This window comes from Aethalodelphis obliquidens, unplaced genomic scaffold, assembly GCF_003676395.1.
Source record: "Aethalodelphis obliquidens isolate GAN/ISIS:26980383/991018 unplaced genomic scaffold, ASM367639v1 scaffold26, whole genome shotgun sequence".
Taxonomy (NCBI): domain Eukaryota; kingdom Metazoa; phylum Chordata; class Mammalia; order Artiodactyla; family Delphinidae; genus Aethalodelphis; species Aethalodelphis obliquidens.
In genome coordinates, this window is record NW_020837970.1 from 11,685,503 (window position 1) to 11,712,807 (window position 27,305).

Genomic DNA, 27,305 nt, shown 5'->3' on the forward strand with positions numbered 1-27,305 from the left:
CTAGCACAGCCTCACATGACACACACCGAGGATACTACAGGCAGGAACCCAACCTCCCAAATCACAGTCCTTCTCTACTCAAGGGCCTGAAAAGGCCACAGGCCACAGGGTTGGGGCAGCCAGATGACACCATCCAGAGAAAACCAAGGTCCCATTTAGGTGCTTACTCTGGGTGCAGGGAATCTCCGCCCCCATCTTCAGAACAGAAAACAAAGAATGAGTTAAACCCAGGCGGCCCCGCTGCTCGGCCCTTGGCAGGTCACTTCCTCTCCAGCCTCAAGTCACACAAAAGAGGGCAGGAGGGAGAGGCCACGTGAGCTCTGAGGCCCGGGCCCACTTCGCCTCCTTCCCCCTTTAACTCCCAACACCTGTCCTCTAGCTGTGCCCTCCCGACGGCAACCTACAACCCAAGGAAGCAAAGGTCGGAGAGCAGTTACTTTGGATGATTTTTTATTTTGCATTTCATATATTATCCAGTTTCACATTCTCACAGGATCAGCAATTACAACAGCCTCCTCGTCTCCCAAGTCTGAAAACGGCAAGACAGCCACAGCTGCGGCCAAAGGCAATGCACTGATGTGCACACGAAACAAAAAATTGCACAATTTTTCCTTCATTTTTCTTAAACTAACGGCTGACGCTAAGGCTCACTGCTGGAGAATGGAAACCCTTTTCTTCTTCATGCCTCAAACTAAAATGTTAAACTTATCTGACAGGGCGGACAAGGTCTCTTCAATAATTAATTGCACACACACACGAAAAATCTTTCATGTTGCATAAATATTTTGTTACACAGGGTACAAAAATACTTTCACTTTTTGGTTGGTTTTGAAGTTTGGAAAGCATGAGGAACCATGGCAGGGGTGGGGTGCGCCACGGAGAGGTAAGCGAAAAACTGGGCAGAGAAAGGGTTTTCTTAATGGCTGTTGGCTCATCTAAGGGGGAGGAAGCAGAGGACCCCAATTTGAAATGACCAAGAAAACGCTCTACCTTGGCTGGGTGGTCCTTCCTGTTCAGCCTGGAAGTGTGTGGGGTGGTGGAGGCTGCCAGCCGCAGGGCGGAACTGGCTGCAGGGCTTGGTCCTCACTGAAGCAGGGTGGGTGCAGGGGAGGGGGGTGTGGGGAGAGGGACCGGGAATGATGAACCATTAGTGGTCAGGACTTGTTGCTATGGTGACACAATGTGAGAACAAACTGTACACTCACATATATACAAGTTTAAGTGTCTTAATTCATGCCAGGAAAACATGCAAAATTAAACGCCTCATTTCTTTGAGGTGGGGCTACAGAAGCAAATTTGGACTGGAGGTCAGGCCTTGCTCAGTCCCAGTGAGACCTCCGAGCTGGGTCTGGGTGTCCCAGTGAGAAGGCCCCTGAATCCTGCCGTGAGGCCTTGGAGAGGGGCTTTGGGGCAGGACAGGGCTGAGGAAAAGGAGAGAAAGGAAACAAGAGTCCACTGAGTCAGGCTTAAAATTCACAGTCTTTGGAGGGAAGCAGCAGCTCTGCACGGACCACCTGGGGGCAGTGGAAGCTCAGGGTGGCTCCCTCCCCAGTGAGGCGGGCGGGGGCTTCGAGCTGTGGTGACCAGACCTGGAGGGAGGGGAAAGAGGTGGCCATGAGCAGATGCATGGGACTGGAGCTGAACCCAGGCCCTCCCCTTGCGAGGAGGCTGCAAGATGTGGGGTGGGGGGCAGGGTGGGAGGAGAGGGGAAAACCAGCCAGAGTGCCCCAGGCGCAAGCTCAGGTTGGGGTAGCACCAGCGAGCTCCTGGACTCAGGCAGAGGAACCAAGGCCCTGCAGGGAGCCAGGCTCTAGGACACTTTCCGTCCCAGGCCTCTGAGCCAGCACTTACTGAAGAACTAACAGAACTGACGATATTTCCATCCTTGCTGGGTGGTATCAGAGGAAGGGTACCAGCGCACCTGCAAGAGAAGCCAACGTCAGGAGCTAGCTGTGCAGTCCCTTCGCTTGACGGGGGAGCCTGGGAAACACGGCCTTCAGTGCCCCTGTCGGAGTCCTGGTTCTGTCACTGACGGCGGAGGTCGGGCCAGTTACTCACCTCTGGGCGTCAGTTTCTTCATCCTGAAAATGGGAGAGCGCCACCTGACCTGCCTCCTCTGCAGGACAGAGGTTCAAATGAGAGAAGGGTTACGAAGGCGTTCACGCTCCACTGAGCCCGACTGTACCGGGTGGAGTGCTGGCAGCCGGGGGCACTGGCCCAACAGTCTGCCCTGCCCCCTTAACCGGGAGAGTGCGGAATTCCTAACATCAGGAGAATGCACCTAACACATTTTTGCTCAACTTCTTTTGAGTCTCAGTGTCCTCAACAGCTACAGGATAGAGATGATTAAAAGTCACAGGGTATCCACGAGGATCAGATAAGACAGAATGTAAAAACACATTAGAAACCAAAGTCAGTGTGGTCTCCAAGAGGCAGGACTCCCAGAAGTTGGTCCTGTCCTCGCAGGATCCCAGGAAGTCACAGATAAGACCCAGCTGATGCTCCCCGCCTCCGCCGCTGCCCCGTTTCAGCTTCTGCACCACCCCCACCCCCGTTCCCTTCATTACAAAAGCCTCCTAATTTTAGAGATTTGTAACCTACCAGCTGAGCCCTCTAGTGGGAGCCTGGCAGCTACCTCAACCCTGGTACTTGCTAGAAGGCCCCACAGAGCAATGGCCCCAAAGCATGATTCCCAGAAACAGGCCAGGAAATGACATGCACCCCATTCCCCATGGGCCAGTCTGGACGGTGAGCCGTGCTGGGTGCCAAGCCAAGATTGCAGGGAGGCCGCCTGCCCCAGTTACAGACAGCACGTCCGCCCGAGCCTGACCCGTGGCCACCTGGGAGGGGTGGCGGCAGGGCATCACAGGGCCCCGAGTGAGGGGGTGGGAAGAGAACTCAGAGATGGGAGCCGGGGTTCTCTTAGGAAAGAAAGGGATGGCACAGGAGAGCCGATGAGGAAACCAAGTAGCAGCTGGGCATACAGACAAAACTCTTGAAGCACAAGCAGTCAGACCCAGTTACCCACTTGGCTGCCAGGAATCCCTGCCTCTGTAAGTAGGGAAGATATCGAGCAACGCCAGGCTATCTGGTGGCTGATGAAAGCTTCCTGAGAACTTGCTCCTGTGCCCCCTCCAAATTCTAGGTGCTGTCTTGTACAGCACAGGACTCTGACCACCCCGTGTTCAGCAGGAAGTCGGCAGCTGGTTCCTCTGAGATGCCAGGACACTTGGCACATGGCAGGACCAGGGCCTAGGCCACCTGACCAATGTCGGGATGGCCCCTGGGCTCCAAGGATGTGGCACTGCTGTCATCGGCACACAGTTGACCCCTGGCTGCCAGGACCACCTTGATTAAGCCCCACACCACACAGAAAGGGTCAAGAGCCTCTTTGAGCCATCCAGCCTCAGAGGCCATCTTATTTTCTCTCGTGTCTTCTGAACATCTGGAAACAGTTCCCTCCCTTCCTAGCTGACAGCTGAGTGGGAGGAAGCCTCTCCTCCCCTTCGCTGAGCCGTGGGCTGCCCTCTCAGCTGCAAGCCCGGCTGGACACCAGAGCTCATTCCCTAAGAGAGGGACAATGAGGAAACCAGCACCGCTGCCACCGGACAAGGCTGCGGCCGGTCCAGCTCCGGGAAGCCTTAGTGGACCCTGACCACCGCACTTCACCCAGCCTCCAGCTGGAGCGGCCCCACGGCAAGGAAGCGCCTGACAGGCTGGGTGCCCTGCAGGGCTGGACAAGGGGAGAGCGTCGGACGAGAGTGGGAGGGACCCTGGAGGCCTCCGACCTGCCCTCCTCCACCACCGGCTGCTTAGGGGCCCCCACAACAAGCCTGCTCCATCCAGCCCCACCCTCTCCACTAGGTGCTGCAGCTTGGACTCCAGAGCAGCAGCTTTCCCTCCAGCCTGAGATGAGCCACCACCTTCTTGGGGAGGAAGCAGAGGAAAGCCCTAATTTCTGAGCTCGGGATGGTCGTGCAACCCAACTAGACAGAACGTACTTGGAGGGCTGCATTTCCACTCTCCTCAGATGCCTGGGATAGGCCAGTGGTCCAGGTTCTCTAAAGAAGCACGGTCTCTTCCTGCCCCAGCTCAGAACAAGACCCCAGGCCCAGGGGTCACGGCCAGCACAGCAGGGAGCAAGTGGCCAGTCCCCTGTCAGGGCCTCCACTCGTTCACAGGGCGGGGTTGGAGGTCCTAAGAGGCCACCCCACAGGGACAGCCCATGGGCATCTAGAATGGCTACAGCTCCAAGAGGGGCAGCACCCAAAGGAGTGGGGGGCACACGGTCCTCTCTCAGACCCTCAGACCGACTAACGGAGAAGATACACCAAAAAGTGGGCAAAGGGATGAATCCACACAAGAAGAAATAGAAACAGCCAACAAGTAAGGGAGCCTCACTCATCACAAAGTCAAAACAATACAATTAACTCAGACCGGCAAGTCTACACTCTGACCTTGCAATAGCTCTAGGAATTTATGATAAGGAAAGCAGGCAGGACAGGTGCCCAGAGAGGTGTGAACAAGGGCATCCATGGCAGCACAGCCTAACAGAGCAAAAGAAAAGTGTGTAAACAACCTCACTGCCATCTACAGGGAGGCAGACACACTTATACACTGGTAGGCTAGCCAGGCACCCAGAATGCAGACCTATACTTACTTACATAGAAGCATGTCCTAATATTTAAGTTTTAAAAAGATTAAATGTGTAATTTTTGTAAAAGGTTCATACCCATGGATTTACTTATACACCTGTGTCCAACTACCTACCAAGTCTAAGGACTAAACGTAGTGATATTTGGGGGAACAGGATGACAAGCAAAGGCAAAAAAGAGAAAAAAACCCCGTCTTTTTCTTCCCATGAACGCAGACCTCTAATAGCTAATGTTCGTGAAGCACCTGGCATGTGCCAGATGCTGGTCTAAGCAGTTTTCATATACGAAGTTCATTTACTCCTCAGAAAAGCCCTATAAAGTTGATGCTATTAGCATTTCCATTAAACAGACAAGAAAACAGAGGCAGGGGAATTCCTGTAACTTTAAGGTCATCGGTAAGTGGCTGAGCCAGTGTAAGGGGGGCAAAGGGCTGCAGTGAAAGACCCCCGTACCCTCAGGTCGAAATGGAAAAAGCAGTCCAAACTGGGAGGACCCTGGGGTGCAAGGGGACATGCAGAATCCCTGCTTTTAGGTCACCATCTTCATGTACCAGACCCCAGTGTGCCCCTGCCACCCATACCCTCTGAAAGGAGAAGATTCTATCAAAAGGATCAGAAGGTCCAGCAACACAGCCTTGTGCCGAGATAGAGCAGGACTGAACCATCTCCAAGCCCCTTTCTTCCTGCAGGTCTCGTCCCTGCAGCCACATGAGGATGCCTCGCTCAGGCCGAGCTACTGGCAGAGGGCGTGAGGTCAGGATGCATATGGTGGGGTACAGAAAGGAAGGACCGGTCTGCATCCCCTTTTGTCTATCAGCTGCTGCCTTTCTCTCCAAGTCACCTCCTTACCCCCAGGCACAGAAAAACGCGGCTACGGGTCCTCTGGGTTCAGAATAACCTCCTGAGGACCACCAGGGTCCACCTCCCTCATTTAGGCATTTTCAGCCTCCACCTCTGGGGCAGTACTATCGGGGGCAGGGAGGGGGCTCTTGGAAGGAATAGAGCAAGTGATACTACTTCGAAAATGCTTTCATGCCTATTACTACATTTGGTCCTAACAGTGTGTTTTACTGTCGAGGAAACAACTATCCAGAGAACTCGAGTAGCGGGACAGAACCAGTCACCACCTGATCCGATCGCTTGTCATCAGGCGGCCTCCCGAAAAAAGCCACTATCCTTTGAGGGGGCCCTCATCCCCTTCCCAGGGAGACCAGAAGACAGGAACTCAGGCACAGCGAGGCCTGGAGGGAACTAGACAATAATGACATGAAATAATAAGCATGCAGTGCTCCCTCTATGCTAATAGGCTACCAACCACCCTCTAAAGTAGCTACGACTATCATCATACCACAAAGAAATCGAGACACAGAGAGGTCAAGAAACTTGCCCAAGGTCACACAGTGTTGAAAGAGAGAGCCAGGACTTGGACCAAGGTAGCTGGACTGGAGTTGGATGGCCACAGGGCATGGGGAAGGAGGGAGGAAGCTGGAAAGGAAGACAAGAGGAGGGCACACCGTCCTGTGTACGAAGCTTAGGGACCCGCAGCGGCGCACCACTCCCAGCCGGCTGGAGGGGGCCACCCCAAAAAGGGCAGAGATATCGCTCCTGAATAATCTGACATCCTGACTGTCCCTGGCTCCCAACCTCTGCCTCACATTGTCACGGCCTAGCATCTCAGAGCAGACGGGGTAGAACCTCTCCATCCGATCTGGTCCTGCCCTCTCGTTTTACAGATGGGGACAAGACGGAGGCCCAGAGGTGAAGTCACTTGCTGAAGATCAGGTCGCTAACTGGTGGCACAGCTGGGATCAGAGGACTCACAGGGCCCCTGCAGTTAAACTCGCCCCCGCACCAGCTGCCTTCCACACTCCGCCGGGTCACAGAGGACCGCCTTCACTCACCACAGAACTGGTCTGCGGTAAGTCCCCCAAACGTCGCCCCAGAGAGGAAGAGCCCCGCCACCTCCCTACGCCGATCAATTTTCCAGCCATCTGTGGTGTGCCGCCGGGGTGAGCGCCAAGCGGAACCACGCGTCTACCCTCGGTACAATCCAAGTTGCCGCGGCCGGGGGAACGCCTTGCGAGGGTGGCAGTCAGGGAATCTGAACCTTCCACCTTGGAACTGGGCGAACCCAGGTCACTAAGCCCTTCAGAGGGATGGACACGCACTTGACCCTCCCACTGGCAGAGCTGCCCACTCCTCCTGCCTCAGCTTCTAGTTTCTGGGAACTCTCCCTCCTGGCTTCTCACACCCTTTAACTCCTCGTCCCCTTCTACTGTCCCAGCCAGGAGACCCCTGTTCTCTCCCTCTCAGCAGCCAGGTCACTCTTCATGAGCCTCAGCTCTTGGTCACTTCACTGACGAGAGGCCCAGGTGGGCTCGCCGCTCACCACAGCCCTCCCACGCTGCCTGGCGGTGCCCTGTCACTGCCGCGCAGAGGCCTGGCTGTAACCTGCGAGGTGCTCGTGCCCCTCTCGGGCACCTGGCGCGGCATTCGGCAAGCACAGAGCCCTCCCAGCCCAGCCGTGCCCTCTCCACCTCTCGCCTAGAGGCGTGGGCTGCATCTTTCCCGCCCCAGCCCAGGTCACAATGCAGGGTGCCCACGTTCCTTGAACAAAAGAGCAAACACTCACTGGGCACCCCGGATGTTCCAGGTACAATTCTAGCCCCTCACATGGCTTAACATTTAATTCTCACAACAACCTGAGGCAGATACTACTATTCTTATCTTTCCAGATGAGTGAAAAAGAACAACCCAGACACAGAAATCTTTCAGAGCTTTCTGAAGTTCACAAAGACAGGAGGAAGCAGAGGCAGGCGGGCTGCCTCCGGCGACCACACTCAGGTCTGTCACCACAGGCAGAATCGGCACAGCCTGCCCGCGCGTGTCCAGGGGCAGTGGACCCACGGTGGGTCTCTCACACTTCGCCTTTGCAGTGTATCCTCGAGGCGGCCTCACAGCGTTTCCTCTCCTTCCCCTCTGTGGGACCCCAAACCCCAAAGGTACTGTTGTTACAAGACAGCAGTTCTGCAGCAGCTCTGGGGACCTGGGTGGCCCGTGGCCGGGTAGGAATGAAGCCCGGCCAACTCAGAGCCTTTGTTCTCCCCTTTCCTACTTCTCCCCCCGACAGGCTTACCTGAGCATGTAGGGCGGCAGCGGCAGCAGCAGTGGCGGCTGGGTAGGTAAACGCAGCATGTGAGATGGCTGGGGTCAGCTCTGTGGTGTACAGAGGGTAGGGGGCCCAGGCCTCTGGGGATGTGGGGATCAGAGCGGCCCCCATCAGGTCATCTGCGACGGGAGACAACAGCCCCCCCTTGTCAGAACGCGGGTCCCCCTTTGCGCCACCCCATTCCAAACACAGAAGGGGACCCAGCACTATCACTGAGCATAAGCTCCCTTCTCAGGCTCCCCTGAAGGATCCCGAGACTGGGAAAGAAGCCACGGTAACTTGGCCCGGCTTGGTGAGCATCCTGTCTGCTTCCAGAAGCCCTCAGATGGGTCTCTGCTCATCTCAACCAAGAGGGATCAGAGAAGGCTTCAGGGAAGCTGGGCGACACCAACAGCTCAGGAGCTCAGCCTGAGGTCCAGCAAAGGCTGCAGGGGAGGAAGGAAGCATGGGACCCGCAGGGATGGGTAATGGTGGCCGCAAGAAGCTCCTGGAAAAGGGGCGGGCAGGCAGGACTGATGCCCTCAGGGATGCCCTCTGCACGCAACTCCATCCACGAGGGCCCCCCAGCTCTGCCAGGTAAAGGGCAGCAGATGGCCACTCTGAGTGCCACTCACAGGGGTCTCGTGCGATGAAGTGTGCTCCTAGGGCAGGGTGAGCGTTGGTGGGATTTGGTGTAGCCATTAGCTTGTTCTTGGCCATCTTGGTGTTGGCTTTGGCAAACTCTAGCCTCAGGGTCTGAGGGTTCTCAGGATCAAAGCGAATACCCTACGTGAGAAGGAAAGGAAGGGAAAGGCGTTACACTGTAGGACCCAGCCTGTCCACTGCAGTGGGGACGGAAGGGCCCCAGAAATGATCCAGCCTGAAAGACTCGCCCACACGGGGGCCAAGACAGCGGACACACTGCTCGGGCCTTGCGAGTAGTGGCGTTTGGCACAGACAGTGCAGCCAAAGACTCTGCCCCAGGATGTTGGGGAAGGTACATCTGTGGGCCCTTTCCTTGGGCGTGGAGTGGGGGAAGGTTTGCAGAAGACGGGAACAGGAATACCCATTGCCTAGAAGTCTGTGGGTCAGAGAAAGGCCTGTTCTCTGTCTACTCACGTTCAATGCATTCTTGGCCGCTTCTGCTCCTGCCCGGCTGTCAAAGATCACAAAACCAACAGGCTAGTAGGAAAAAGAGAGAATACCCTTGCATCTCTCCCAACACTCCATCTCCCCTTCAAGCATACAAAACAAAACAACAAAGAACAAAAATATATATAATTCTTGTCCATATCCCCCCTATGTTCAGCTAGAACACAGGGAGGATACAGCCAAGAATTATATATTTATATAATTATATATGGACAAGAATTATGTATTTTTGGTTTGGGGCACTAAAACTCTCCCATCCAGGTACCACATTCTGGGAAACAATGCCAATACAGCTTTATCCCACTGCATTAAACATCACCCTTTCAGTAAAAGTCTTTTTTTTTTTTAACATATGCAGGTAATTAAGTGTAAGTTCTAGTGTTTTCCCCAGCACGAAAGGGGACACTAATGTATCAAGGGCACGGAAAGGCTTCAGGTTCACTCAAGGGGCAACAGGTTTTATATATATATAAAAATTTATTTTATTTATTTATTTATTTTTGGCTGCGTTGGTTCTTCGTTGCTGCGCACGGTCTTTCTCTAGTTGCGGCGAGCGGGGGCTACTCTTCATTGCGGTGCACAGGCTTCTCATTGCGGTGGCTTCTCTTGTTGTGGAGCATGGGTTCTAGGCACATGGGCTTCAGTAGTCGTGTCACACGGGCTCTAGAGCGCAGGTTCAGTAGTTTGGGCCCACAGGCTTAGTTGTTCCACAGCACGTGGGATCTTCCCAGACCAGGGCTCGAACCCGTGTCCCCTGCATTGGCAAGAGGATTCTTAACTACTGAGCCACCAGGGAAGTCGCATAAACTTGTTGCCCCGGGCTTCCCTGGTGGTGCAGTGGTTAAGAATCCACCTGCCAATGCAGGGGACATGGGTTCGAGCCCTGGTCCAGGAAGATCCCACATGCCACGGAGCAACTAAGCCCATGCACCACAACTACTGAGCCTGTGCTCTAGAGCCCGCAAGCCACAACTACTGAGCTCGTGTGCCACAACTACTGAAGCCCGCGCACCTAGAGCCCGTACTCTGCAACAAGAGAAGCCACCACAATGAGAAGGCTGTGCACCGCAACGAAGAGTAGCCCCTGCTCGCCGCAACTAGAGAAAGCCCGTGCACAGCAACGAAGACCCAACGCAGTCAATAAATAAATAAATTTATTTATTTATTTATTTAAAAGGGGGGTCGGGGTGGGAGGAACAACAGGTTTAAAACTTCTCCGACTTCATTTTGCCTGGGCTCAGTCCAGCCCCCAAATGGCTCCTGAAGGCTCTGGACCTGGGACCCCTGGCATCAGGAACCAGAGCACAGCCACCACCTCTATGGTCCTCAGCCTCCGGGTCCCACTGTGGCTTCTCAAGGGCCAGAGAGTGAGGACCAGGAGCTGACTGGTAAGAAGAGGGGACCTGTGGAGGCTACTCTTTCGTCAGCCTAGGACAGGATAGGGGTGGCAGGGGGCAGGTCTCAGCTGCCAGATGCCTCAAGACTGAGGAAAAGAGAACAGGCTCAGTTCCAATTTCAGCAGTCGGTCTGGGCTGGGAGGAAGAAAAACCTTGGAGAGAAATTACCTGTCTCGATGTGAGCTTGATCAGGGACCCTTCATACCCCTGCAGAGAGAGGTGGTCATTAACAGGAAGGTCGGAAGCTTCTGTTGTGCTACCCTGGCCACCCCCCAGCCCTGCCTTTCCCCAGCTCACACTCTTCTCCCCCCAAAGGTGACCCACTCTGATCTCCACCACCGCTGAGTGCCCTCAGTCTTCGTGTCCCATATCACACAGCCTAGCACATGGGATGGCCATCATGCGGTAGCATTCATCATTTCATGCGGAAATTCCCCTTTGCTCCCGTAGCCTGTCATCTGGAAGCACAGACCTCACCTTTTTAAGTTTTCTTATCTGCAAATTGAAAACGCTATGCTGAATCTCAAAGATTCCTTATACGGCAAAGTCTACTGAGATTCTACTGTCTCCACTTTACAGATGAGAAATCGGAGGCTCAGAAAGGCTAATAAGCAATTGACAGAAAGCAACATATGAGTTAGCAGAACCGGGACCGAGAACCAGGGCTGCCAGCACAGTTTCTAGTTTTCCTGCTGCCCAATCCCGGTCTGCGATTCATTCCTGATGCTTCTCCTCCATCCTAGGCTCTGCCCATGGGTGGCTGGGTCCAGACTCACCTTGAACGGCCTGAAGAGCAGGTAGAGTTCTCTGGGTTTAATATCCACAGGGAGCCCACTGACGAACAGTGTCCGGACCTGGGGAAGAGACCACAGTGGTCAGGGCCGGGCTGACAGAAGAACAAGGATGATGGCTCTTCCTTCAGGAAGGAACTGGAATCCTTCCAGGGGTGAAGGAAGAATTCAGGATTTCCTGAGCCTTCTTTGGAGGCTGAGGCAAATGAGCATCCAAAGTTTCACAGCATTTAACTTTTCAAAACCCTTTCTGGGGGCTTCCCTGGTGCTGCAGTGGCTGAGAGTCCGCCTGCCGATGCAGGGGACACGGGTTCGTGCCCCGGTCTGGGAGGATCCCACATGCCACAGAGCGGCTGGGCCCGTGAGCCATGGCCGCTGAGCCTGCGCGTCCGGAGCCTGTGCTCCGCAACGGGAGAGGCCACAACAGTGAGAGGCCTGCATACCGCAAAAAAAAAAAAAAAAAAAAACCTTTCTGGACCCTTTCCTTTCCCTGGGTTCATCCTGCAGGTGTCACATCAAGCACTAGCTGAGCACTTCTGCACAGACAGCGTCAAGGAGAGAGTCCTGTTTAACAAGATAGATGAAGGACCCCTCTGAGTCTTGAAGAAAGCTATGGTGTCTTACCTCCAAAAAATGCACAAGTAGAAACATATACATATTTCAGAATATTCCCATGGACTCCTGGTAGAAAGGCTCCATCTGGTCTAGCGGGGAGGCAAAGATGTAAACTCTGTGCCTTGGAGCCATTTCATCAGAGGGCCCAGCACTTTCACATCCATCTCCTCCTGCTTCCCATGCTAGATGTAGGCTCTTCAGTGGCCGGCAATGTATTATATTCTTGCTTCTCTGCCCAGCTCTTAGCATGGTGCTGGTACTAAATGTTTACTGAATAAGGGACTTGAGGAAGGAGTCAGAGATGGAACAATGGTGCTGGGTTTTGAAGAATGAGTAGGATCTTGACAACTTCAAGTGAGGCAGAGGATGGTGTAAGTTATGAGCCTTGCCCTCAACAAAGTTACAAGTTGGCACTGAAGCCAGGTCTAGTAGACACCAGGTGTCCATCCTGTGACTCCTGCCAAACCTGACCTCCCGAACAGTGGGTGAGGTCCAGGAGAGGGCTGGCAGGAACACTTCCCTAATTCACCATTGCTGGTTAAATGCTGCTGGCCTCCAATGCTCAACTAGCAAAGCCAGATCAGCCAATAATTATAATGGGAGAAGGAGGGTTTTCCATAGTGTAGATCCATTAGAAATACACCTTGAAACTGTGCTTTCTGAGTAACGAAAAATCCAAAAGAGCAGAGCTTCCCCACACACTTGACTCCTGCTGTTTTTGTTTTTTTTTTTTTTTTTTTTGGCTACATGGCTTTGAGGATCTTAGTTCCCCGACCAGGGATGGAACCCTTGCCCTCAACAGTGAAAGCGCACAGTCCTAACCACTGAACTGCCAGGGAATTCCCTTGACTCCTGTTTCAAGGCGCATGTCATACCACTAAGCCAAACGAAAGTCTTCTCAACTTGTCACTGACGACTTAAGAACAAGTTCACATGCCTCAGCCCACCCAACACGTGGCTATTCTTGAAAACATTTAGTGGGCCACGTTCCCCCCCAGAGGCACCAAAGAACTTCTTCCATGCTCTAGTGATGGCCTGCTGAAGGAACTGAGGCAACAGCCTTCTTGGAGACAATGGCTTGAATCAGGAACCCAGGGCAGTCAGGCAAAGTTACACCCAACACACACACACACACACACACACACACACACACACACACACACACACTCCCTCCCCCTCTCCCTCCCCCCCTCCAATGAACACACATGTCAACAACAGAGCCAGGAGTGGCAAAGGAAACCAGCCCCCATAGCTGCCCGTAACAAGTGTCGCCACCCCTAGCCACACAGGAATGACTCCAAGCCCATGGCTGATAAAATAGGTAAGGACAGCTTCTTCTCTCACGTGAGTTTTCGCCAAGAAGCAAACCCAGGGGAATTCCTTGCCAGTTAGGACACCTCCACCCCCTCTGGCGATGCCTTTCCTCGCCACACACACTTCTGCTCCTGGGCCTGGGGTAAAGGTTCTGTACATCTCACAGCCCTTGGCAGCTGTGTCCCTATACACGCAGCTCTCAAGCACTGCCCTGTCCCAGAAGCATCTGGGAGAAACTGGACAGCCCAGGCTCCAGAGTGGGCTGAACTGAGTTCCTGGACTCCAGAGGGCAGCCATCCTCTGCACCCCTCTGCCCTTTGACGGAAGGCCTTTCATTTACATGTAAACCCCCAAAGAGAAGTGCCTCGCTCAGGCCATGCAGCTTGTTTTTAAAAGGCAGCAGACCTGGGACTTAAAACCCAGGTCTCCCTCCCAACCACTCACCCAGGCTGGTAGAGATGATGCTTGCTTTTTGGTGCCAGGACTTGGGCGCCCAGCCCACCACAGACGATGGACTGAAAGAGTACAAGCCAGCCGGGGTCCTGCTGGATCGGCCTGGACCAGCGCTACTCCCTCCTCCCTGGGATGAGGGGACATGCTTTGGGTCAAAGATGCAAAGCCAGAGCCGCCCACAGAAACCTCTACCTCAGTTCTCCCCAGGGGCCACCCATTTCACCCCGGCTAATTTTAAACCCTTCCTCAAATGGCTCCTTTCTGGCCAGACCTCCCCAGAGGCCCCCTTAAATAGAAAGTTCTCAGCACAGAGTTTCCTGCTTAGCGGAGGGGAGGGGAGTGAGTATAGGGGAACTTTCCTTCATTCCCAGCTCAGATTCTGGTTCCCAGCCTTCTCTGGGCCAGATGACTCTTTTCCCTGGCTTCCCATCTTTTAGATTCTAAAGGCTACAATACAGGTTGCGTCCTGTGCCTGGTCATTCCTTAGGAAACAAGCTGACATCAAGGCAGTTATGGGTTAGGTGGTGGGTCCCCGTCTGCCAGTTCACAGACCCTTTGCTGGGAGGCTAAGTCACAGGAAGCCTGACCTGAATGCTCTCCTTGGTTCCTACTTGACCCTGGACACCCTGGCAGATGATGTGCCCTCTGCCTATCCCCCCCCGTGCAGACATGGAAACTGAGGCCCAGAAAGGGCTCAGGCAAGCTTGGCTCAGCAAGGAGCAAAGCTGGGTAAGATCCAGGAACACTGATTCAGCCATCTGTGCCATTCTTCTGGCTGTGGGGACGGAGGCAGCCATACCTGGGCAGCCCTGTTAGCCCCATGGATGGGTAAAGTTCTGCCACACATCCGTTCAGTAGCCAGTCCCTTCTCTGGGTGCCTGTTTAGAATGATGGCAAAGCTGGAGTGACAGGACGTATGCGCTTAGCAGGCTGGCCGGCCACATGTCGAGAGAACAAGAGTTTCCAGAGCCCACCTACCCACCATGCTACTTCCAACTCCATCAGGTCCTGCCCCAGCCCACAGACTCCGGGTCCCCGACAAGCACCCACATAGGGCATGGCAGCTGCTCACACTGCCCCTCAGACCACCCCTTCCTCATTCCTTAACTGAAGGGCATCCATCCCTCAGGGCCCTCTATTTCCTCACCCCTCTTTCCTTCCTTTGAAGTCTTCTGGGGCCCTTAGGACCCCTTATCTTTTACTGGTCCCACCATCTGAGCTCACCTGGACTCTAAAACCCAGAGATAGGAGGCAAGTCTCAAAACTTTCCTGTCCTCCAAGGTGCCTAGAGCCAGGCTCAACATCTGAGACCTCCCCCGTCTCTACACACCTTGGTCCCTCCAAAGAAGGGACTCACAGCCAAAAACTGTGATGTGGTCCAGGACGGCAGAGTGATGCCATAAATGGGAAAGGCTTTGGTTAGTTAGACCAGAGTTTGCATCCCAGCTTTATGCTTGGCTTGGCGAAGCTGCTTCATCTCTCTGAATGTCAGCTTCTTTATCTGTACAACACAGGTACCCTCTACCTCCAGGATGAAGAGCACACTTTATGCCCAGCACACAGGAGAGGCTCAACCATATGCTTGTTCACTTCAGGGTCCCATAATCTCAACACTGACCTGCACAAAAACCTCACCTATCAGGTACCACGAGCCATTTAGTTATAAGGTTGCCTAGTCAGGCTGGGTCAGGTCCAGATCAGCCTGGAGCTGGGAACACAGGTGAGACAACCTTACACGGTCGCTGGATTCTTTAGTGTTCCTCTTCCCCAGGGAGGCCATGTCTGAGGTGGAAGGCACCGTGGAGATCAGCTAGTTAAACACCCTCATTTTACAGATGACGGGGGCTTCCCTGGTGGCACAGTGGTTAGGGATCCGCCTGCCAGTGCAGGGGACACAGGTTCGAGCCCTGGTCCGGGAAGATCCCACATGCCACAGAGCAACTAAGCCCGTGCGCCACAACTACTGAGCCTGTGCTCTAGTGCCCACGAGCCACAACTACTGAGCCCGTGAGCCACAACTACTAGAGCCTGCAGGCCTAAAACCCGTGCTCCGCAGCAAGAGAAGATGAGAAGCCCACACACTGCAACAAAGAATAGCCCCTGCTCGCCGCAACTAGAGAAAGCCTGCACGCAGCAACAAAGACCCAATGCAGCCATAAATAAATAAATAGATAGATAGATAAATAAATAGATGAATAAATACTGATGAGGGAACTGAGGCTCAGAATAGAAAGGTGACAAGGCAACCTAATGGCACAGTCGGGATCCTTAGGGATGGCAGGGACAGAGACATGTGGTTACTTCTGCAAGGCCTGGCCAATGAGTCCTGTGTCCCAGGCCAGCACTGGCAACCACTCCTCCCATGCCACTTGCTGGTGCCAGCCTCACAGCCATAGGGTGCAGCATTCAGCAGAGAGGCTGGGCGCAGACAAGGATTCGGGGACCAACCACCACTGACGCCAAGATGGAAAGACCAGCCAAAGATCCCACCGCCTATTCCACAAGTTTACTACAAGAACTCAACACGGAACTATTTTAAGATACTTGGAGGAAGCAGAAGGGGTGGCTCACACAATCCCAGGCTGCTAGAAGGAACCAAACTTGTTTACCTAGGCCCTTCTTCCATATACTCACTCCTTCTCCAAAAGCATCCACACAGCCCAAGAGAATATCTCCCTCCTGCCCTGAAACATTGAAAGCAACCACGGTCCTGTTAAAATGGTCATCTTCATGGCAAGTACCAGCAGACTGTGCTGGACCACAGCCATGTCCCTGGCACAGATGGAAGGCAAGTTTGGAACAGGCTGGAGAAGGTACTGGGGAGAGGTGGGAAAAGGATAGGGAATCCTTTGGAATTCCCTGGCAGTCCAGTGGTTAGGACTTGGTGCTTTCACTGCCATGGGCCTGGGGTCAATCCCTGGTCAGGGAACAAAGATCCCACAAGCTGCACAGCCAAAAAAAAAAAAAAAAAAAATAGGGGGGATGGGGAATCCTTAGAGGCCAGTAAAAGACACACGTTGAGGAACCACTGGAAGCACCGAATTCAACGTGGACAAGGAACTTGGCCAGAGAGGTGTCCCCATACAGGACATCGCAGACATGGTGTGTAGCCTTCATGATGGTCAGGAGCAGACTTGGCCTCGCTGGCGGTCCCAGCCAGTGCCAGGCCTGCCTAGGGCAGCAAACTGGCCTTCAGCACGACGGTGTCCCTGGCCAGCAAAGCTTGGGGACTCCCGAGGCTGCTCGTCCCTCAAGCAAGCCCTGCTGCCTATCCTTCCCTGGGGGTGCTGGGAACAAGAGGGTGGGAAAGTCCAGCCCCTTCTAGGAAGTCCACACCACAGGCTATCACTGGTAGGCAGGCTTCCTGGGGTTGGCTAGGTATTTGCTGTGTGATCGTGGGCCCTTTCCCTCCAGCTACTGCTGGACCTCGAGTGCCTGGGGCTCCCAACGACCTCTTGCCTGCTCCTCCCTCCTCCACGGGAGGCCACCCATCTCATTCCCAGTGCTCCGGGGAGGGGCAGAGAAGGGCACAGGAAGTGGTGGCCCCCATCCTCAGCCTTATTCTTGAGGCCCCTGGGGAGGGAACGCCCCCTTCAAGGAGCCTCTCCAGCACCTTCTGTAATCCCAGCAGGACAGAGGACCCGAGCCCCCGGGTGGTGCAGCCCTTTCCCTCAGTAAAGGTGAAAACTGCAGCCCTCCCCAGCCCAGAGGGAAGACAACTTTTTAGAGAGAAGTAGGAAGAAGGGGCTCTGACAAACTCATTCCTGTTTGTGTGTCAGTAATGATCTTCCTTCAGACAAACAAACCAACAGTTGTTTACAGATCTTCAGAAAAAATGAAAGTAAACAGAAGCTTCCAGGAGCAAGGTGACAGTGATACCCAAGGCATCAGCCTAATAGCAGAAATTCAGGCTTCTGCCTAAAAGGCTTCGAGGCAGGACTCGACCTCTTTCCATCAGCCCAGGTGGACATCTCTGTCAGCCTGGACACCTGCACAGGCACACCTGTCATTCCAGTGCCCCCAGGCCAAGGCCAGCTCCCCCAACAGGGGCTGCTTAGAGGTCTCTGTCCTCCCCTGGGCACACACAGGGCCCAGCACGTGGGGGCCCTGCAGAAGTCAAGGGAAGGGAGCTGTGGGGGGAGGCGGGGCAGGGGGCGTTCCCCCCAGAGGAAAGCCTCCATGTGGGACAGGACTGGGGTGTGGGGTCCGAGGGGCCACACCACGAGGCCCTCCCTCCCTAGTGGGGGGACGCCACACTCAATCAGCCCAGGCTGGGGCCTGGCCACACTCCACCTTCATACCAAGAATTGAACACTCAACTTCTCAGGTTAAGGGTGGCAGCAGGATACTGTGGCTGAGAGGATGAGCGCCGTAAATACCAGTTTTTATTAGAGACGGAAGGGGTAAACACTGCTGTCAAAAACAGTCGTATGTCCATGGATATTAAACCCCCTACCCTTTAACTCCAAAGGACAACCACGGCCTCCTTCCAAACCCCAGCCCTGTACTCTCCAAGACAGCACCCTGGACTTGGACTCCAGGGACCTCCCATCTAGGGCACAAAGGATGCTGAGGTAGGAGAACATCAGGGTCATCCCCACCCTTCCCCCACCCCCAAATAAATCCCAGCGGTCCACCAGAAACACTCCCCACTAGAAGACAACTCCTGCCTTCTAGGTGAATCTCTGCCTCACGAGGCTAAGAAACTTGACTCTGGGCAATAGAAACATCATACCAAAGAGATAAAAATGATACTTCAAAATTGATTCTTTGTGGCAATCCAACATCTCTGAAGTTAGAATTCAATCTGGAAAGGGAACTGTTTCAACCAACCACTTCATCAAAATGTTCAAGTAACTCGCTTACTTTGAACCCTGCCTCTTAGCATGGGGAGCCCTGCTGGTGTCATCTGGATGGAAAACACCCCTTACAAAAGTGGGTGGGGGAGGAGGGAAATCCAAACAGGGAAAAACAAGCCTCTCATAAGCCCCTCCCACATCCTTCCCCAATTCCCAGCCCTCTCCAGGAACCGAAATGCAGAACATCTGAGCTGGAAGAAACCTTATTTTTAGCTGAGGTCCAGTGAGTTGCTCCAAGTCACCGAGCGTATCAGAAGCAGCCCCAGTGTCCCCAGGTGCCCGGCTCACAAGTCAATGCTCTTTTGCAAACCTTGATCTCACACCACCAACCCACTCAGAGCCCAGTGGGGGTCAGCCTTAGGTGCCCAGAACAAATGACCTTCAGCTTCTGAGCTAAGAGGGCAGCAACAGTCCTTAGCAGAAGGTTGACCGGGGGTGCACGGGGTCCCACTGGATGATCCCATGGCTAGTCCTAAACAGTTAGGTATAGGGAAGTCAGAGGGAAGACTGACAGACTGCCAACTCCCAGAGCAGCCTTCTGCAGCGGGGAAGGGGTGGGGGTAGAGCAGGGCCCCTCCTCACAGCCCCAGGAAGCCCCGAGTCCAAACAGAAGCCCAAGCCACGCCATCTCGGTGTCCCACTACCGCCCCACCAGCCAGATCATGGGAGTTTATGAGCTGCAGCCTGCGTTATATAAAGCTTGCCGCGTTCCTGCTGTAAAGATACTGAAGGTCCTTTTTAAACTTCATCACGCCCAGTTCGGCCCTGGCTTCTGCAAGGGGAAAAGGGTCATTGAGAACCAAGACACAGGACTCAGGCTCAGCCTCCTGCTCAGACAACAGACCAGACACAGAAACAAAAGAACAAGAGCCTCAAAGCAATTGTCAAGGAGCCCGATTGAAGTCCCAGCCCTGCCACCGGCCAGGCAAGTGGCTTCGTGGCCTTCACCACTGCCTCAGCAATAAAGAGGAAGGGTGGACTCGCCTCAGGGCCCTTCACACTCTGACCTTCCAAGAAACCAGGGAAGTGGGAGACCGTGATGGAGTCTGGGAGTAATGCTCGGGCACTGTCCTCCATGGGCTCAGAGCTCCAGTGCTTTCGTTTTGCCCACAAGACGGCAAAGAAAGCAGTAAAGAAGGGGCAGAGGTTGAGAGGGTGAGAAAGCAGGATGTCAGAAGCCAGGCCCTTGGGGTCTGAGAGGGGTCTCTCTGCTGGGGCAATACCGGAGCTGCCAAACAGAAACCACAGAGCAAGTCACTGTACCTCTGCAGAGATCTCAGCGGCCTGGCCTTTTTCTTCTGGATACATATGTAGGGGGCGGGGTGAGAGTTGGGTTCTGCCTGGGTCCTGTGCTTAGGCTTGGCACTGGCAGGTCGCTCTTACGCCTCCCCGGGGGAAAGAAGTCCCTCTCAGTGGGGCCACTTGACGAGAGGTGGATGGAATGTGGTGACATGGCCCGCAGACCCAGGACTTATAAGGGCTGAACAAGGACACAGGGAAAAAGAGCAAGCAGATACAGCCAGACAGTACAGTGAGCAGATACAAACACACATGCTCCCAGAACGCCAGCGCCTCCTGTTTCCTCCAAGGAGCTCTGGGCTGCTCAGCTCCCAGGCTAGGACAGCGCCCAGCCTCCCTCCAAGCAGTGCCCACCTAGGACACCGCCAACATCATCACGGTCTGACCTGGCGGGGAGAAGTCCAGGTTTAGGGGCTGTTCCACAGTGTTTTGCCTGCCCCTGCTAATTCCAGCCCCGAATCACATGTATCAGGGCTTGGCTCTAAGGCCCCACGCTGGGCAGCACTTTGTAGCTTCCACTTCTTTCACACCTACCATTGGAGTGTGAGCCTGACAGGCCTCTGAGGTAACGGGCAGAGTGGTACAGGCCCATTTTACAGTTGAGGAAACCAGCTCAGGAGTTAGGTGCCTGGCCAGCCATTGGCAGAGCTGGGGGTCAAGTCCAAGTTGCCTGGGAAGTTGGGGCTCTTCCTTCAGGGCCTGCAATGTGCCCTAGAGCTCCACCTGTGTGTGTGTGTGTAGGGGTGGGAGGAACTAAGCTGGATTAAATAAGGCTTCGGACCTTATACTCCAAGCTACTTCTACCCCCAGGAAGGGAAGGCTTCACATCTTGGGAACACACCTGGTCAAAGTCTGCTGCGAGCCCTGCGCTACACCTCATTAGGGAACCCAACCAAATAGCGTGAACTGTGCTATGCAGACTCCTTGACTAGGCTGCCTGGAGGCAGGGTGGGGGTGGGGTGGGTGGCCTGCTTTCCACTTGGTTCCAGACAGAACCAGGGACAAGGCTTTCAGAGGCAACTCAGAAAGACAGGCTCAACCTGGGACAAAGTGAGAGAGTGGCATGGACATATATACATTACCAAATGTAAAACAGATAGCTAGTGGGAAGCAGCCGCATAGCACAGGGAGATTAGCACGGGGAGATCAGCACAGTGCTTTGTGACCACCCAGAGGGGTGGGATAGGGAGGGTGGGAGGGAGATGCAAGAGGGAGGGGATATGGGGATATATGTAAATGTATAGCTGATCCACTTTGTTACACAGCAGAAACTAACACACCATTGCGAAGCAATTATACTCCAATAAAGATGTTAAAAAAAAAAAAAAAGAAAGACAGGCTCACAGGGTCTCCAGCATGAAGCTTCTGGGCAAGGCTCCCTTCCCTCCTGTGCCATCAGCCTCCCCTGTCCCTCCTACTGCTGTGTGGTCAGCCAATGCCAATCTATTGCCCGACCCTTGTGGCTGGCAAAGGTTGCAGCTGTCACCACTGCTATATGCTACCCCATAGATTCAAGGCGTTGTCCTAGGAGAATCCCACGCACTTCCCCTAGCTCCAAAATCAATACCTCCAACCCTTAAACCATGTGATGTTAATCCAGTGTGAACACACGGCACCGTGCACAGGAACACAAAGCGCCGAGCACGCCACACCTGTGCACCACCTGACTGAGGCAGATGAAGTCTGACGAGAGATGTTTCCCAAAGGGACACTCCTGTTGGGAGAGGGTCTCTGTTCAGAGATAGAAACTACTTCTAGGACCTAGATTCTGGTTTGGAGCTCCCCTGTCACCAACACAGAAGAACCCCTCCATCCCAAGTTGTGCCCACATATGGCTACAATTACACACAAGAACAGGGACCAGTCTGGGTGGAAGCTCTTCACAGCCTTGATCGCAACAAAGGTTCCCCAAACTGGTCTCAGGTCCTATTCCAGTAATTTCTTCTGACCTCTCCCAGTTAAAGCCCAAAACTCACTTGGGAAAGGGTAGGTTGGCTAAACACAAAAAGGAGGTAGGGGGCTTCCCTGGTGGCGCAGTGGTTGAGAGTCCGCCTGCCGATGCAGGGGACATGGGTTCGTGCCCCGGTCCGGGAGGATCCCACATGCCTCAGAAAGGCTGGGCCCGTGAGCCATGGCCCCTGAGCCTGCGTGTCCGGAGCCTGTGCTCCGCAACGGGAGAGGCCACAACAGTGAGAGGCCCGCGTACCGCAAAAAAAAAAAAAAAAAAAAAAAAGGAGGTAGGGACTCCAGACACTCATACCATGGGCTCGTCCAGGTCAGACCCTGCCCTTTCTCCCTGAGGGTCCTAGGCCTGTTCAGAACTATACAGGTGGCCTTGATGACTTGTGACAGCCAAGAGCCTTTCCTCAGTCGGCTGTAAATGACTGAAGGCCATGACAGATGGGCCAAGGCAGACCCTCCCGCTACACCCAGCTCCTGCTACATTCTGGAGGCGCCTGGCATGGATGGATCCACCAGTGGACTCTTCAGGAATGGAGGACCCAACGATCTTGCCACCTGTCTAGCCTTGGCACACCTCAGGTAATCTTATTCTTTCCATCCAAGGACCGAATAGGGAAAAAAGCAGAAAGCAAGGAGGCCGTGCTGGTCCCTGGGCAGGCAGTAGATGGGGTTCGGCATAGGAAGCTTCGTGGGCTGTCTGCAGTTCCCACCTCACAGCAACATGGTTTCTGAAGTATGGGAGACGGGCTCTGCCCCACTGCCTCACAGCTTTGCCTGGGGTGTGAGGACCCCTCTGAGGCAGCCATGGTCAGGGGACGGCAGAGGAACCGACAAGGCATCAAATGTTGCTGCTACCCAAAATCAATGGCTGAGCAGAGGCTGGAGGCCACCAGGTGCTGCCAGAAGCTAGCACTCTAGCTCGGGTCTGGGTAACCAGAGGTGGGTGGCCTTGGACCAGGAACTGAGCACTCAGGGCAGGTGGGAGGACTCCTCTCCTCTACCTCTCAGGACTGTCTGGAGAACCAGTGGGATAAATGGGTGGAGAGCATGAAAACAGAGCAAAGCATCCCACAGTTCATGTGTTGCCTCTAGTTACAATACTTGCCAGACTCCTCCCCCAGCCCCACCCCAGAGACGGAGATGAGAAATCAGAATGTCCAAACACTGAATGATACTTAGAAGTTGGTTCTTACTGGGGCAAACTAGCCAGGCTGCCCACTTACAGGGAAGGAGGAGGTAAGGAGACCCAAGAGAATGGACCCCCAAAACGACAGGCAGTCACTTTGGAGTAAGTACAATTTTTTTAGTTAAGATGCCCAACGCAACAGGGAATCAAGGGTGGGGGTGGGGTGTGAAGGCAGTCAGCCCCAGGCCAGGCTACAAGGGGGATGTACTGTCTGTAGAGAATTCACTTGTTCTGGTTTTTATCACCGCAATAACAATTCTAAACATTATCTGTGATAAAATGCTCCTCCTGCAGGGGCTGACAGCTCCCACCACCCAGTCTTGGGATGCCACCAACCCAAAGAGAACTAGCCTGGAGCCAGTCCCTGAGCTTCTGCTTGGGACGCTGTCATCACCTAAAGCTCAGCCCTAAAAAACTTCAGTTGCAGATCCTCTCCCCTCCCCACCCCCAAGTCTCATCCAAACCCCCAATATAAAACAGAACAGTGGGTATAGTATGTTGTTAAGAGCAAACTCTGGGTCCAAACCCCAACCTACCCAATTACTAGCTACATGAAAGCTATTTAACCTCTCTGTGTCTCAGTTTCCTCACTTATAAAATAGTAATAATTACTTCACAGTGCTGTTGTGGAAGTTAAATGAGTTAAAACGGTAAAGTGCTCAAAACAATGCCTGGTACAAAGACTATGTATGGGTTTACTACGCATAGTACAGCCTTACCATTAGGTTACTTGAGCAGAGAAGACACATTCACAACAACCACCAGGGAGGAGGGGAGTCTGATCTACCAGATCTGTCTGGATCTACCTACTTGGGTGCTGTTTCCAGGTAAAAGCCCGGAAGCATAGATGCCTCCCTCCCCTTATACCAAAAAAAAGTCTGCAGACAGAGCACCAAGATGTCCCAGATTCTGTCAAATATTTTTGATGGCAGAGAAAAGGGGCAGTGCCCAAGTCACACACTGGACCCTGAAATTCCTTCACTCATGTGAGTGCTAACCTTGGCCATCCTGCCAGGGGCCAGGGACCTAGCTGGATCCTCAGAGACCCCTAGAGGACACATGATGGACCGTGGGGTACCAGACGTGCAAGAAGCGATCTTGGCCCAGCTTTGGTGGATGCCATGGACAGGCAAAGATGGGGATGGAGGGCAGTGAGGGGCCAAGAGGCTCAGGTCAAGCTGTAGTTCCCTTAGCTACCGTTAATCTCTGCCTTTCTAGAGCTTACCATTAGGTTGGCATAAAACTTCTTTAACTCTTAGAAACTTGAACCGCACTCCCCACCCCAAGATTCCAAACACCACCCTCCTCTCAGGGGGCCCCCAACGAGTCATTACTGTAACTTAACACTGCCTTGTATTAAAATATGTCTCCATTTTCAAAATAAAATATTCTTTCAAACCACATATACCCTTCCCCAGAAACACTGTAACTCTCCAGCCATCTCTCAAGAATCACTAAGACAGGAGATGCTTGAATCTGGGATTGGGCAACACCAGAGGCAAGCCTGCCCTGAGCAGGGCTCGCGTGCTGTACTGCCTCACCTTCTGGAGCTCAGGCACCAGCCAAGACGCACCTCGGGGTGGGGGGGGGTATGGCTTCTAGATGGAAAGGGACACGTAGCTGTTCCCCTTAACTCCTCGCTGCCCTCCTTAGCTTTCAAAGGGTTAAAGGGTTAGAAGTTTTCAAAGCTTCTAACACACCTTCTTCTTAAGTAGCAGAAAAATGCCAATTTCCTCCCAAGCCTGCATGATCTCAGGCTGTTCATAACGTGGCCTCCAACATTACTGCAACATAGCAAATTCCTGGTAGTCACCCCAACAAGCCACGTGGCTCCACAATCCGCCCCCCACTTTTATACACGCTATTCCCTCTTCTTGGAATGCCTTTTCCATCCCTACAGGTCTAACCACCTCCTACTCAGCCACATCTCAGGGAGGGCTGACCTCTAACTTCCTCCTTGGCTTCCTAGGTTTGCTTTAGCTAATCTCCAAGAGCCAGCCTGGGTCAACCACGAGAGTAAACCACCACTGCTAATGCGGATTTCCCCAATGGTGGCTCTTGGGGGTTGCAGAACTGCCTACCTAGGGGGCATCTAAGCTAAAGAGAATACGTCTAGTTCCTGCTCAAACCACCCATCCAAGATGGAACCCTGGCTGAAGAGCTCTTGGCCCACTGTTCAGAAAGCTAATGAGGAGAAGGGGCCGATTCTTGTGCTTACCGGACCAGAGCAGACTCTGGGCTCCAAGAAGTCACTGGGGCCCTTAGTTTTAGACCTCTGTTAAACAGGAGCCCATGCTCCCCACCCTCCCCAGCACCAGTTGCACTGGACTCCTTGAAGCACTACAGGGCTGTAGCCCACCTCTGCCCACAAGGAGGGAGAGCAGGGATTCCACTTCTTGATGATTCTGCCCTCTCTCTCAAAAAGCTAGTTAGAAAAAAGTGACCAATACCTCAAACGATTCCTCCAAGACTTTAGACTGGCCACGTGGTTCACCCTTCCCATTTCAAACGGGTGGGTCTGAGGGTCTCTTCAGCGAGGTAAGTCCCTGCTGAAGTCAACCCTCTAGCAGAAGTGGTTCCGGGTCCTTGCCCAGCTTCACAGGAGATGGCTTCCCTCCCTCAATTTCAGCAGAGACCACACACATACTAGCAACCCTGTCAGCCTCCCCCAACTCTCAGGGGAGATTCTGAACAACCAGGTAGAGTCAGGATGGGGTCCCCAAAGCCAAGGGCCTGTCAGCATCAAGGTCCAAGAAGGACAAGGGCTTTAGGAGCCAAATGAACCCCAGCCCACTAGAGCCCACACCGCACTCGTGGACACATGTCAGGCCTTCCTTCGCCACTCTTCAGAGTGAAGCGTTGTAGATTCCTCCTTTCCTTCCCCACAGAAAGCGGGATCTAGACCTAGATTCTCAAGCTGTCATGCCATTGGTGGACTGGGGCTGGCAGCAGGCCTCTGAATTGCTAAGAGTGGGAACTGGCAGTGTGACCCTCCCATCATCCCTCCCACAGTGAGGAGCCCAGCCCAGCCGTGGGCCAGTGCCGCCATTCTGCACCAAACCTATAGCACGGCGGGCGGGCACCCGCCACTGGATAGGAGGGAGGCAGCAACGCCAGCCCCCATCAGGGGCTCTGCGGTTTCTCCCCCAGACCAAGGGGAAGGGAGCTCGGGGTGGATAACCGGCCCTTGGTTTCCTGGGCAAGAGCATGCCAGGGCGCGGCAGGAAGGGTCTAGGGTCTCTTGGCCCTAGAGTGACACAGCAGAGGCCCCTTCAGAGAGAGAGCTGCGAAGGCTGCCCCCTTTCCACACCAGTTTTTGTCTCTGCGGGCCGAGCTTCTGGTCTCCATTCACTGATAGCCTTAAGGCTATATCCACCCCCACACACATACACCCTCCCGGATTTTGCCACATCCAATTAGCCACTCAGCTGTTGGTGATTGCACGAAGCCGCCCCAGACTCCCTCCTCTTAGCACATGGCCGGTGGACATTCCTAGCAGAATCCCACTAGGGCCAGCTTTGGGGTCCTGGCTTGTCTGCCACGGCAAAACCCGAGAGACGAGAACTGGGAACTGAGTGTCTTTAGGCATCTCCTTCCCAACTCAAGTCAGCTGACATCTTTGCCAAAGCCCAAGCTCTGGGGCCGTGAAGAAAGCCGTCTACCCCCATGACTACAACTCTAGCGAACCAAGGTGCCGCGCAGCCGGCCCAGGCCTCCAAGGTCACGGGGAGGGGTCAGGGCGGAAAGTACAAGGGAGTGTGGGTGCCGCCCGCCCGCCGTGCTAATCCCGCTCAGTTCCTCCCAGCCGAGGCGGGAGTCCCGGCCACGCGGGAGGAGCGCCTCGGAAGAGGGCAGCGAGCGGGGTGGAGTGGAGAACGAAGGACGCGCGGGCAGCAGGCGTGGGGCGGACACGGCGCAGCTCGCCCACCGCGGGACGCACTGACGGCCGCCGGCGCACGGTCGGCCCCGAGCCTGGGAGGGCGGGGAGACAATGCCCGCCCGGCGGGGTAGTCCAGGCCGCACGCCCCCGCCCGCCGGACACGGGCTGCTCCTCCCCGGCCGAAGGGCAACGGCGGAAAGGCGCCGGGAGCGACTGCCAGATCGCGCGCGGGGCCCCGCGCGCCCCGTCCCCCGCCCACCTCCGCGTGTACTTCACCCAACAAGTCCCGGGGGCGCAGACCCACCTCCTCCTCCAGGGTGCCGCTGGAGCCCGAGCCCGTGCCGGTGCCGGTGCCCGTGCTGGTGCCGTGCTCGCCGTCCGGCTTCAGGTTGCTCATGGTGCGGGGGGTGGGGTGGGGGTGGCTAGGGGAAGGGAACGCGGAGGGCTAGCGCGGCGCCCGGCCCCGGCAAGGAGGTGGGAAGGGGCGAGGTGAGCGGTGCGCTCCGGGGGTGAGGGGCTGGGTGGCGGTGGGGAGCGCGCGGGGCGGTGAGAGGGGCAGCCGCAGCGTCGGGCTGGGGTCACATCAAGTTTGGCG

The 27,305-nt window shown here is 54.6% G+C and overlaps 1 protein-coding gene across 1 annotated transcript in view; it reads right to left on the reverse strand.

The window, feature by feature from the left end:
* Nucleotides 1-439: 439 nt before the first annotated feature.
* Nucleotides 440-27,305, reverse strand: part of RBPMS2 (RNA binding protein, mRNA processing factor 2) — a 28,214-nt gene continuing 1,348 nt past the window's right edge. Inside the window, exons 2-9 of the mRNA XM_027123305.1 lie at nt 27,015-27,132; nt 11,128-11,205; nt 10,520-10,558; nt 8,922-8,984; nt 8,438-8,588; nt 7,791-7,942; nt 1,852-1,921; nt 440-1,589 (exon numbers count right to left, since the gene is read on the reverse strand). Coding sequence (XP_026979106.1) covers nt 1,859-1,921; nt 7,791-7,942; nt 8,438-8,588; nt 8,922-8,984; nt 10,520-10,558; nt 11,128-11,205; nt 27,015-27,132 — 664 coding nt within the window. The 3' untranslated portion in view covers nt 440-1,589; nt 1,852-1,858. The remainder of the gene's footprint in view (nt 1,590-1,851; nt 1,922-7,790; nt 7,943-8,437; nt 8,589-8,921; nt 8,985-10,519; nt 10,559-11,127; nt 11,206-27,014; nt 27,133-27,305) is intronic.